Raw genomic sequence first — 12,368 nt, forward strand, 5'->3', positions numbered from 1 at the left:
CCCCCCCCCCCCCCCCCCCCCCCCGGGCAGCGTGTTGGGTAAAAAAAATTCGGGGGGAGGGGGAGGGTCGGGGTGGGAGATGTAGGGGATTGTGTTGTTGGAGGGGAAGGGATGGGGGGAGGTGTGGACGGATTGCTGCGGGATTGTGGAGGTGCCGGCTAGGGTGGTCAGGTCGCCGTCGGATGGGGAGAAGGGGAGGATGGGGTTGGAGGAGAGGGGACCCGGGATGGCGTGGCGCTCTGAGTGGACTGTGCCGAGGGAGTTGGTGTCGGTTGGCTTGGTATTCGGTTGGTTGACGCTGAGGACTGTGAAGGAGCTCCGTTTTTGCTCGGGCTCGGTCTCGGGGGCGTGGCGGCGGCGGTAGCACACAAAGGTGAGGGCGACCATGCCGAAGAAGAAGAGGAGCCCGAGCGGGATGCCGACGGCGAGGATGATGGTGGTCGTATTGGGTGAGTTGGGAGCCGTCACATTGGTAGGCGGCGTACCCATGGCCATGGTCGAGGTCGTGCTCGATGTGCTCGAGGTGCTTGAAGTGCTTGAGGTTTTGGCCAGGGGGATGGAGGTGACCGTTGAGAGAGCGGTTCCATGGATCTCTAGAGTCTCTGAGGCTATTCTCGCCACTCTGGTTAGCAAAGACCGGGCTACATGTTTGGGGTAAAAGACACAAAGTCAGAGACAGAGTCCACCGCGGCCGCACTTACCCATCATACCCCAAGCCTCAGCAATATCGTATCCATCAAGTGAGGCCCCATCGTGATCGCACTTGGTAGGGTCAAGGGCATCATTGGAGCAGAACAAGGTCAAGTTGTCGGCACGATCTGAATTGTCACACGACATGACCATGACCACGCCGTTGACTGCATTTGCGAAGGGCCTCGCATGATCAAGACATTTCTGCGGACAGCCGGGTGCCTTTTCCCACGCGCCTGGCTGCGCGGTACATCCCCCACGATACATTACCGCCACCGCGGTGTTTCCCTCGCCGCCTGTGTCTGTGTCTGCTACACCGCACAGATTGGCCTCTCCGAAGCATATATCACCCGACGAACAGCAGACCACTGAGTCATTGGGCGAGTATGTTTTGCCAGAGTCGAGACAGGGATAGAAGGGCCCGAGGCTACTTGAATCTCCCGAGGCTGCGGTGCCATCAGCCGGCGTGCCATCAGGCCAGTAGCAGCCTGTTTCTGACACCCTCTTAGCAGAGTCACTGGGGTGGTTATTGTTGGCAAACGTGGGGGCCGGGTCGTTGGCAAATGTCGGGGCTGGGTTGAAGCGAGCGACTGGGTTGGATTCCTCACAAGAGGAAATGTTTGAGAAGACGGCCATCTTTTGTTTCGTGGGTGGCTTGCAGGTAATTCAACCGCCGAAATTGAGGTCAGCATCGAATTGCCAATTCCTGAGCAACAAGGTCGATGTAATGACTTGCAGCGATCAGGCCTCAGCCGTGTAGGGACGAAGGGTCGAAAGTAGGTGGTCAAGTATATGATGAGCCTTGCCCGCTCTGGCTATGTACCACGGCCGTAACCAAACCACGCGGCGGTGAGTTGCGGACGGTGCTAGACGTTGTGGTCGAGTTTGCAGAACCTTTGAAAAGGAATTCTGTGGCGGTGCGTTGCAAAACGGTGTGATGGTTGGAGAAAAAGAAGAAAAAGAAGAAAGTGCAAAGTCGCAACGGACGACAAGTAAATGGCAGAGAAGAGGTGGGGGGAGCAGGCCTATAATTACCAGTGGGCAAAAATTTGTTTGAATAGGTAAGGTAGTGAGAGGAAAGTCGCAGAGCAGAACTGGCCTATTGTGAGAGTCGCCTGAACAGGCACGCTGTGAGCAAAAAGGTACCTCGCACACAATAAACAAGCACGCAGAGATGGGATGAACCGTAGGTGGGAGCAGCTGCAATTCACAGTCGCTCATCTCCGCCAAGCACTCTTGTTGAGATTTGTTCATCGTCCTCCTACTGTCCCAAATGCGCCATCCTATTTCATTTGGTCTTTGCTGCTCCCGCCTTTTTCATCACCACGCTGCTCCTCAACGACCTTTACTCTCGCATCGGATATCTGTGAGGACAGCTGAGATGACTCCTTCGACACCGTCGACACCGACACCGCGGGAGTAACCTCCACCCCATCCGTCACCCCATCTCGTTCTTCTTGCTCCGCACGAAGCCTCTGGGCTCTCTTCCATTGGTAGATCACCCCACTCAAGAATATCACCAGCGCCAACCCAAAGATTGCATCCAAACCCACCGCTATCGTCACCCCGTTTGTAGTGAACAGCGCATTGGTTTCGCGGGTTATCTGTGTGCTCTCCACCGGTAGCGCTGGTGTTGTTGCAGTAAGTGACGATGCCGAGGTCTGATTTTTGTATACTCGTTGTATCGCATGCCGTGATAATATGGTCTCATCATGGTGATGTTGGGGTTGTTGACATAATGTCCCTCGACGACCACAGCCGTCTGATTCATTGTTCGCCAGCCCTGCCTTGGCGAAAATCCCGTGTCGAAGGCGGATAACCCCCATTGTGCTTTTCGTTCCTTTTCCCCTTCCAGAAGCCAAAAGCTGTTGTTGAAATCGGAGGCTTGGCGGTTGTGTTTTTTGTTTTGAATATCAGGGGCAAAATCAGGGGTAGACCCACTGTCGACAGCAACCACGAAGTAAAAAGCAGGTCAGGAAAAGAGAACAGGAAAAGGAACAAAATATCATCAGGGAATACACATGGATTTTGAATCTTCGTCAACATGTTATTTCAATTTCTAGGCCAGCGCTGACTTGCACAAAGTGACCTACCGCATCGGACCAGGACGGTACCACCGGTAGCATGCTAGAAATTGTCACCAGGTCTGAACCTTTTCGGTCAGGTTCTTCTCCGAGTCTGTGCCACCCTTCCCCGTGCTGTCACTGACGTGGCCGGAGAATTTCTTGGGTGTTATTGGCCACTCCGACATTTTCCGCGTGTTTGCCTCACCTGTCAGCACGGCTTCATTGTGTTTGTAACAGTTCGATCAGGTCGATGCCGTTCTTGATTACGTGCAAAGTTCAGATCTCATCGACTCGCTCAAAATAGACCTGTTCCTGGCAGATGGACTGACACACAACATTTACACAACAGTCACATTCGAACAGTTCATGTGTTGTGTGAGCGTCAGTGTAGCCATCGACGAGAAGCCCCGTCGAACAGCGCAAGAGTTGAAATTCAAATTGCGAGAAGCTTTTCCAAGCCGGGTATCTGTTCGAAAGACTGCGCGCCCTAAAAAGCACATGCTCAAACACGCTCCCTGAAAATAACTCGCTGCGCTCGAAGCAAATCTAGCCAGAACACCTCCCAGATGTGACAGATCTTCCCCCGCATATTCCCACAACAAATAACAGAAAAGAGAGTCTATGTTACAGGCCCCCCACATGTCATACACCTCCTCTTGGAAGCCCTAAAAGACAACCACTGCTGACTGTTAAACCACAGCCTTCTTCTTAAGCCCGTTCTGCAACACCGCCTCCACGAACACCAAACTCTCCGGCCTTTCCCCAGCAGCAGCACCACCCTCCACCATTTCCCGTCCCCGACTCCTACTCCGACTCTGACCCCGACTATTATTCATCACCCCCTCCCCTCCATGACTCTGCCCCTCTGAATCCCCACCCCCAAAAACCTCCTCCTCCTTATTCACCACCACCGGCCCCCTCCCATAATCCCCCGGCCCTGAACTCCCATCCGGCACATGGAACCTCTTATCAAACCTCGCCACCGCATACCCATACACCACCACCAACTCAATCCCAAAGTTGAAGCAGTAAAACGCCGGCTTGGAATGATACCAAGCCGGATCCGTCACCAACCTCGGCACAAACCCAATCCCCGCCCTAAACGCCGCCCCCAACGTCAACAAAAGCGACGATCCCACCAGCAAGAAAATCTTGCTCCTCATCCTCCCCTGCCCAAACTTGTCCACCTTGTTGTTCCCGCCCCCGCCCGGCCAAAACACGGCCCCAGCAACGACCACCACCGGTGAAACCGCCAGCACAGCCATATACACCCCCGCAAAAAGCTGCACCTCCCTCGTCTTTTGCCTGACCCCAAGGTCAGAACTCATCATCCCGACAACAGTAGCCGTGACAACCATCACCAAAACAGCAACCACACTCCCAAACAATCCCTTCCACGCCCACCCGAGGGTCTTGTTCCACCCTATCCGGGGCCTGTATGCCCTCAAGACCCGCTGCGCAAAGACGAGGTTGACAATGTACAGCAGCAGGACGCCGGCGGCGACAAAGATGGTGGCTGCCAGGGCGATGCCGGTGTTGGTCGGGCGGGTGGCCCAGACGATGCGCATGACGAGGGAGGCGATGCGGGCCATGCAGAAGCCGAAGAGGAGGGCGGAGAAGAGGAACTTGTGGGAGCGGCGGCGGTTGAGTTGGAAGATAGTCATGTGGGTTGTTGCGGCGAGGATGAAGAGGAGGAGGAGGGAGGAGGAGATGGGGATGTCGAGGGGGGGCGTGGGGGTTAGGCCTAGCTGGGCTGGGGGGACGGGGGGCTGAGGAATAGGTTAGCTGGTGGGAGTGTAGCAGGGGAAAGGGCGAAATCATACAGATGGTTGGGTGGTTGGCATGACGACTTGTCGTTGTGGAAGGGGTATCAGCGGCATTGTTTGTGAGGGTTTGGTCGGCGTGGTTTGTGTGTTTGTACTCGGGATGTGGAAAGTCGTAACCTATCGGGAATTGTCTTTGGGCCGCAAGTGGCGACTTTTTTTTTTTTTTTCGTGTTAATAAAAGAAGAATCGTCGGCCAGTGAGGAAACAGCTGGTGAAAGTCGACAGTCAGGCCGTAAACCGGATACCGCACCCGTGATACAGCAATATAGCTTGCCTGATGCTGTGGTAGCAAATGACAGCGTACGCTAATGTTTGCTAACGTCGCGGGTGTAATAAAAGTACAGTAAACTGTGCTGCGGTGTGTGCTCTGTCAGTTCTGGTGTGATGTGATGAAACGAAATGGTAGAGTCGCAGTTGCAGCAGGTGATATATGTCAGTTGCCTAGCTGTAGAAACTGGAGTAGTAGTGGTGGTCTGGCGGTCATCTGCAATGTAATCGGATCAATCAATCTGGAACAACTGACTGACACCAGATGAGTGACCTTCAACCGTTGACAACGTGGGCGTTGTGAAACATTCGACGGCGGCGCCAGCTAAAGAGAGTAAAAATTCACTTGGGACGGGAGATGGGATGGTCTGACACTTAATCTCATGACAGCTCGGTCGGGCTGTGGGAGGGCATTGTTTTCTTCTTTTCATTAGGTGACATGTTGGAACTTCACACCTACAACTATCCAACCTCGTCCGTCCGGTCCACGCTCATCCGGGCCTCAGCTTGTCTGGATTTGGAAAAAGGGTCATGAAAAAGGAGCCACGAAAGTACTGGCAGGCTCTTGGACGTCGGTGACAAAAAGCACCGCCGCACCGGCGCCCGCCAACTACACCAAACTCGATTGGTCTAAGTCCGGCCTATAAGCCGGAGCTTGGGAAGCGCGAGCGCCGATGGCCACCGTTGCCAAGCCCCGATTCACCGACGTCTCGGCGGAACACTGTCATCCTGTTTGTTTAAAATATCGATGACAGGACAAGCCACTTTAACTCCAAGAGCCAACCAACAAGCCATATATTACGCTTCGCCCATAAGATGCATGTGGGATATTGGTCATCACAGCAAGCCACAAACCCGGTTTTTCTTTCTTCGGGTTAAGCAACTCAAAATATGTTTTACTAGGGATGTGATTAACTCCGGCATAACCGCGAGCCATCATCAGAGAAAAGTCCAGAACGCCGTGTTCCTGTTACACCAAACAATCCTGGTGAAACCACAAAGACCCCCGTCATGTCATACCGCATGAAAATCCCACCGCTCTTCCGCCGCGTCACGGCAGCTCGTGGCTGAACGTCCGTTTGGGTGGCTGGTATCGAGGCTGACCCGGGTATACATTGTCCTGCTGAGAGGCAGCCGCAGTTTCCATCACATTTGGTATTTTTGGCTGGCGGAAGTAGTCGTCATTTCGGCTTGACAGGGAACCCTGCTGAGTTGCTGAAGGGTAAGGAGCAAACGGGTAGTAGTTGTTGTCTGGCTTTTGGATGCTGGGGTCCAGCGGAGGAGGGGTTTCGGCCCGGATGGGCGCTTCCCGCTGTCGCTTGCGGATGTAAAAGAAGACGAGAAACCCTCCCGCGATGGTAACTGCGAGACCGACTCCTATGCCAACGCCGACGGGTACGGCGCTGTTGTCCTGCTGGGGCTCTTCCGATGAGGGTGGGGGTGGTGCAGCAGTTGACTCTACTGAAGCCGTCGACTCTCCTGAAGCTGTCGAAACCGAGATATTAGACGTGCCGGTCGGCTCAGCCACGGTTGTGGTGACAGGGACATCAGAGGTGTCCGGCGCCGGTCGGGTAGCTGTATGAGCCAGGGACGTGTCGGCCGTGTCCTGGGATGTCTTTACCGGATCACCTTTGCCCTCAGTCTCAGAGGACTTCGAAGCGGACGTCGAATCTTTGACTGACGTGCTCGGGGATGGCAGTGGGCTGGCGGTGCCGAGGAAGTTCTCTAAGCCACCTACAAATGTCAGGGTTAGCACAGCAGGACACGATACTCGGGCTCGACAACTCACCATCAAAGGTTACGGAGCTGTCGCAATGGTCAGGAGGACCGTCGGGAAAAGCCTCTTGACAGACAAAGCCTGTGTCCGGATTCGAAGTATTGCAGGGGTACATTCCAGCTACCCTAGCGGGTTTGCAAAGTATGGGTGGGCAGTCATAGAGACTCTTTCCCTTCCAGTCTTTGATGGTGCAGCCGCCGCGGTAGTAGTGCTTATCACCGTCCTTTTTCTCACGTAGGCAGAGCGAGTTGACCATGCACCTGTCCCCTGGCATACAGCACAGGGTGCTCTCGATCTTGGGATTTGCATCGTTGCTGCATCGCGTAAGTTCAGTCGTTTTCTCCCGGTTCATGTAGTAGCAGTCCGCCGAGATTGAAATTTTGACCGAGATGACGAGAAGAAGCAGGAAGAGAAGCTGCCGGGGCAGCGTGGCCATAATCATGGTGATCGTATTGGGTCGTCGAGTTGGTATGGCTAGGGGAGAGGAGGGTATGCCATCAACTAGTGGCCAGTCGATAGTGTGGTCGATACTGTTTGATGGAAACTGTGGTGCCGAGATTGGTACCCTAGTTGCGGATTAAAAACAGGACGACGAGGCTCTCGCCTTCAACACAGACTTGCTTTGGCAACCACTGCGCAGAGGTTGCGGGCAGAGTGCCCACCAGACTCGCTGGAGCAGGCCGAGGCCAGCAGAGGAAGAAACCCAGTGGTTGCCCATGCTCGCAATACACAGGAGAGCACAGAAATCCCGCCCTTCATGCCATCATGCAATTTCATGAGGTCTGGTCTGACCTGTATCACTTATGACCCGTCGTGTGTTCTCGGTGTTGCTGGTCAGCCTGGCAGATGACTTATGGACCGATCAACCTCAGCTCCTCGTTATTGTCCGGTGAGCTAAAGGATCACATGGAAGCCATATTTGTGGGCTTCAGAAGAGAGATATCCATCACTTTGAGCCCGCCCTGGGGGACTGCACTTGCCAGCTCCCTCTTTACCTAGCTGTTCCACCAAACAATTTCCTTGGTGTTGGTGTGAGAACTTCACGTCTCCTGTTGAGCAACTATGCAGCCTGTGGCAGCCCGGCTCACTTGAAGCCTCAAAACCAGACACAACAGCAATAACATCACCATCAAGAAAAGCACCAATCCAAAGCTGGGATGAGAAGTTGGAGCAAATAATTGTGGTTCCTTGCAGAAGACATGGAAGGAGAATCGGACCAAAGTTGGGGGAAGTTGTTGACGGTGTGACCCAATCAGGACCAGCCCCACCTCCCCCGGAATTTGCCGACCGAGATTTTTTGAACCTCCAATTCAACGTCCCACCTTGCAGCGACGACGACGACGACGACGACGACCGCCGCCAGTCCATGCCCACCCCATTGCCGCCATGAGCCTCAGCATGCCAACGCGGCGGCTCGTCCGGGGAGGTCCGTCCTCCCTTTCCCCGTCCCGTTCCTCCTCTGGTTGACTAACAAACCAACAGCCACCTCCCCCACGACCACCACCCTCGCCCTCCAACAGCCCTCCCGCTCCCTCTCAACATCCCCCTCCCGCCCCTGGTTCTGGTCCAAAAAGGAACCCTCCTCCCCCACCAACCTCAAAGACGCCATCACCACCGGCACCGCCGAAGCCCGCAAGTCCCTCATCTCCAAACTCCAATCCCGCTCCGAAGCCCCTGCCATCTTCGAAGACGAAGTCGCCCCCCAACAGCAAGCCGTCACCGAAAAGGAAGCCGCCGTCCTCTCAGGCGACCAGAAATCCTCCGCCACCAGCGGGCCCCTCACCGCCAACCAAAAAGCCGCCCAGCCAAAGACCTTCACCCGCCTAGGCGGCTCCCTGGTAAAAGAAGCCCTCGCCCGCAGCGTCGACCCGGACCCGCAAGCCCGCGTCCGCTGGGAACGCAAGATCGCCATCCGCCAGGTGAAAAACGGCACCGACGCCTACAGCCTCGAGCCGCGGCTCGCCCGCATCGCGAGGACGGAGCGCAGCCTCCATTCCAAGTCCCCCTGGCTGCCCACCTCTGTCAAGAAGCTTGTCCACCTGGCCAGGCAGATCCAGGGGAAGAACGTGGAGGATGCGCTGGTGCAGATGAAGTTTTCCAAGAAGAAGATGGCTGCCGAGGTGACCACCCAGCTCAAGATGGCGCGCGATTTGGCCATTGCCGAGAGGGGGATGGGTCTGGGACAGGGACAGGAGGGCAAGATGGAGATTCAGAGAAAGGACGGCAAGTGGATGACGGTGGGGGATCGGTCAAAGATGTATGTTGCCGAGGCGTGGGTCAACAAGGGCCCCGTGAGGGCCAAGAACCCGGATTATCGGGCCAGGGGGAGGATGTTTTTGAAGGAGTCGCCTTCTACCAGTGAGTTTTTGCCCTGCCTTGTTGGTGCTGTGAATGCATGGTTCTAACGTGGGAATAGGTCTCAGTGTCGTTCTCAAGGAACACAAGACGCTCGTGCGGGAGCACCAGGAGAGGGAGCACAGGAGGAAAAAGCAAGGGCCTTGGGTTCACCTGCCTGACAGGCCGATTACCGCCCAGAGGGCGCATTACTCTTGGTAAATACCAAGAAGGGGAAAGAGAGAGAGAGAGAAGAGGAGTAGCTATGTAACATGTACAATATGAAACCAAACGTGTATTTCTTTTTCCAGTCCGTCAAAGCCAAACTTCTCATGAGAGACCATCTCTCGGCATGGGTCAGGCAACTCGGTGTATGTCAGCTATGGATGTAATCTTTCATTAAAGCAGCTACAGAAGTTTGCGAAAGACACTCGTGGCTGACCTCAAAAATAGCAGGTTTATTTCACTTCATAAATCTCTGGTAACTATGTACAAAGCAGCAAAGGGAAAAAAAAGCCCGGCCGTGGTAATCATAAAATAAATAACAAGAACAAAAAGGGGAGTCAAAAGACAGCCTTGAGACCAAACCAACCACCACCCGGTCTTCTCTGTGTATTGTTCCCCTGACTCAGGACTTCCACCCCTTTAAACAATGCTCTCCTTTGGGAGTTTCATCCACATCAGTTACACCAATGTCCATCAGCCGGAACAACGCAAGCCTAGGGGTACTTTGTTTGATGTAATTTTCTCTTTTTTCACTGTGAGCGCTGCGCTGACGATAAATCTTTCGCCCTCCCATAAAAACCTTGATTTTTCCTCTCCCCCCCCCTCCCCTTTCATTGGTTTGCTCAGTCAGGTAAGGCCTCCTGACAAAAAAAAAGATCCCGTTCCATGTCAATTGTATGTTCTGTGCAGTCCGGCTGACGATATCGATGACATATTTTCTTGTTCCCACGCTCCCGCTTTTTTTTTATAAAAAAAACCACGAAGGAATCAACCCAACTGAACCATTTTTTTTCGACAATATTTACACCATTTGTCTTGGTTCCATTGGCTTGGGCTGCTTCCCCTCCGTCATGTCATCATACCGATAGCTCTTAATCTCCAGCTCGTTGGCGCCAATGTCGTAGTCGGAGCTGTTGTTGCCGTGGTTGTAAGGGTTCTGCTCCCGGCTCGGCATCGGAGGCGAAATCTTGTATCGGTCAGCTCCGGCGGAGTCGTTTGACTTCTTGTCAACGTGGCGGTTGCGGAGGAAGATGCAAACTCCCACTCCGATGAGGGCGAGAACAGCGGCGCCGACACCGACACCAATGCCAATCTTGGCGGCTTCGGGGAGACCGGCAGGCGCACCTTCGTCCTCGGGGGTTTCGCTAGTCTCTTCCGCTTCGCCTGCAGAAGACGACTTGCTGGGGGCTTCGGTAGGAGTGCTGGTGACCTCGGCTGTGGATTCGGCGGTTGGGCTGGACTCAACCTGGGTGGCATTGTCAGTACAGAATTCTCATCTCGGAAGCCAACGAACCTACAGCAGTCGATGTCGCCTCTCCATCCGGATTTTCTGTAGGGGTTTCTGTGGAGGTGGGCTCGGCAGCAGCAGGCACGTCGGTCGTTGGCTCGGCTGGCGTGGGCTCGGGAGCTGGAGTCTCGGCAGGAGGGTCGGCGGGAATGTCTCCAGCAGGGAAAGGCGCACCGACAGCTGAGCAGCCGGCACTGAGCGCTGTCATAAGCGCGGGTTCATAGTCGGCAGCGCATGCTCCTGAATCCCGCACGCAGTTTTTGATAGCAATTCCCCAGTCAACCTTGGGGCACAAGCAGGCATATTGGGATGCTGGGCAGTCATAAGTTGGGGCTGTCAGGAGACAGTTGTGCTATCATACTGTCAGTCATGGCCCTCTCATACTGCCTGTTGTCGACTTACAGCACAAGGGTCCAGGGTGCCAATGTCCAGAGCGAGGGCGAGGCCGCTGGCTGCCGAGAGCAGGGCCAAAGACCGGAGGGTCAACATGGTGGTGGGATGTTGCTGTGTCTGTGATGAGGAACTGGATGGGAGAGGTCGATGGTGTCGTCGAGAAGTGGCAGATGAGGAGGTGGCGCCTCAATCATAAGCTATCGGGGGTGTCCGAGGAATGCAGAGCTGTGCGTCTTGGTCTGGGTGGGCCTGATAAAGTCCAGAAGTGTGAGGCTGATTCCTTCCCTTCCCGATTTGATGTGGTGTCGAGTGAGGTGAGGAAGGAAGCGGAAACGAAGAAAGAAAAAAAAAAGAAAAAACCAGCGCTGAAGGAGTGATCGCCGGGCCGAGTGAGAATCGAATTGGGTGTGTCTGGTATATCAATGAGTGTAGGTGAAGGTGAAGATCAGTCGACTCCGTGAGGAGATGCGGAAGCAGAGAAGGGCGGAGGTCAGCTGGTGTGGGCTCCGAGGGACCTTTGCGAGTTAAGTTCTCCCCCCCTGGAGGAAGGAATCACTGGAATTGTTCCATCCCCAGACTGATTGGGTGGTTTTGGGGCCTTTCCTGTTCGGCGGTACGTACCCCCGGTTGCGCCCCGGGATCTGGGGTCAAGAAGACGGCCGTGTGTCTGGGATCCCTGCTCAAGAGCGCCGCAACCCCTGCCAAGCATCAGCCACAGCCGGAAGGCAGCCATCATCAACTTCTTGCGTTTTTCTATTCCACAGCTAGCCAAAGATAATAAAATATCCAAACATCGCTTTTCTTGTTGCTGTTTGAGGCGCACACAGTTCCCCTGCATCAACACCCGCCCGACGTAGAACCTGCGCCCCGATCTTGACTGCCGGCTGCACACGTATCGGTCCCGATATAGCGATGCAGCCTGCGGAACAACAGCAACGTTGCTGACAGTCCTGTCGGCATGACGGCTGATCCCGCCGCTGAAAGATCCGTTAGTTCTTGATCAAGCTCGGCATGACAGCCACATTTGCAAACCAAGTGTTCTCATGCTGAAGGGTGAGGTCATCTGAAGTTGGGTGTCCGTCAATGCCAAACAGAGGCGGTCACCAGTATTCGCAGATGCCATCTCATCAAATCAATTCCCAAGTTTCTGGTGCAGGTGATGTGATCCTCACAAGGGTTGGCCTGCCTTCCCTCACCAGCCATCGCTGGAGCTTGGTTCGACGAATCAAGACCCATGTCTTAATTTGACGCTTGAACAAGGATCAGCTACCTTAATCGAGTTCCAGAAATTCTGTCACCTCACGCCCGTTGGCCCAGTTGACAGCCGCCCACCAAAAATACCCTACACTATATTCCACAGGTCGCCTTTTTTTCAATTTTTATTTAATTTAGTTTAATTTTTAACAGATACAGATAGGTATTGTCTGGATCTCTACATCTCCACCATCACTGGCATAACGGTTGGCAGTTGGCGTTGGTGCCATGGCAGCCCCAAGCACACC

At 54.5% G+C, this 12,368-nt stretch overlaps 6 protein-coding genes across 6 annotated transcripts; 1 reads left to right on the forward strand and 5 right to left on the reverse strand.

Annotated features, from left to right (window-relative positions):
• Positions 1 to 6: 6 nt before the first annotated feature.
• PODANS_4_705 (uncharacterized protein) lies at positions 7 to 1,326 on the reverse strand (the record flags this gene model as incomplete). The annotated part of the gene is made up of 2 exons (XM_001903629.1): positions 7 to 593; positions 702 to 1,326. Coding segments are annotated over 2 exons (1,212 nt in total), but the record flags the coding sequence as incomplete, so codon positions are not given.
• A 647-nt stretch (positions 1,327 to 1,973) lies between these two features.
• On the reverse strand, positions 1,974 to 2,516 carry PODANS_4_710 (uncharacterized protein; the record flags this gene model as incomplete). The annotated part of the gene is made up of 1 exon (XM_001903630.1): positions 1,974 to 2,516. The coding sequence occupies one exon, from the start codon at positions 2,514 to 2,516 to the stop codon at positions 1,974 to 1,976; it is 543 nt and encodes a 180-aa protein (XP_001903665.1).
• A 929-nt stretch (positions 2,517 to 3,445) lies between these two features.
• On the reverse strand, positions 3,446 to 4,324 carry PODANS_4_720 (uncharacterized protein; the record flags this gene model as incomplete). The annotated part of the gene is made up of 1 exon (XM_001903631.1): positions 3,446 to 4,324. The coding sequence occupies one exon, from the start codon at positions 4,322 to 4,324 to the stop codon at positions 3,446 to 3,448; it is 879 nt and encodes a 292-aa protein (XP_001903666.1).
• Positions 4,325 to 5,900: 1,576 nt separating this feature from the next.
• On the reverse strand, positions 5,901 to 7,068 carry PODANS_4_730 (uncharacterized protein; the record flags this gene model as incomplete). The annotated part of the gene is made up of 2 exons (XM_001903632.1): positions 5,901 to 6,583; positions 6,639 to 7,068. The coding sequence occupies 2 exons, from the start codon at positions 7,066 to 7,068 to the stop codon at positions 5,901 to 5,903; spliced, it is 1,113 nt and encodes a 370-aa protein (XP_001903667.1).
• Positions 7,069 to 8,452: 1,384 nt separating this feature from the next.
• On the forward strand, positions 8,453 to 9,182 carry PODANS_4_740 (uncharacterized protein; the record flags this gene model as incomplete). Its single annotated transcript, XM_001903633.1, has 2 exons — positions 8,453 to 8,984; positions 9,043 to 9,182. Coding segments are annotated over 2 exons (672 nt in total), but the record flags the coding sequence as incomplete, so codon positions are not given.
• An 805-nt stretch (positions 9,183 to 9,987) lies between these two features.
• Positions 9,988 to 10,962, reverse strand: PODANS_4_750 (uncharacterized protein; the record flags this gene model as incomplete). The annotated part of the gene is made up of 3 exons (XM_001903634.1): positions 9,988 to 10,431; positions 10,484 to 10,825; positions 10,876 to 10,962. The coding sequence occupies 3 exons, from the start codon at positions 10,960 to 10,962 to the stop codon at positions 9,988 to 9,990; spliced, it is 873 nt and encodes a 290-aa protein (XP_001903669.1).
• Positions 10,963 to 12,368: the final 1,406 nt, after the last annotated feature.

Source organism: Podospora anserina, chromosome 4, assembly GCF_000226545.1.
Source record: "Podospora anserina S mat+ genomic DNA chromosome 4, supercontig 1".
In the NCBI taxonomy this organism is placed as follows: domain Eukaryota; kingdom Fungi; phylum Ascomycota; class Sordariomycetes; order Sordariales; family Podosporaceae; genus Podospora; species Podospora anserina.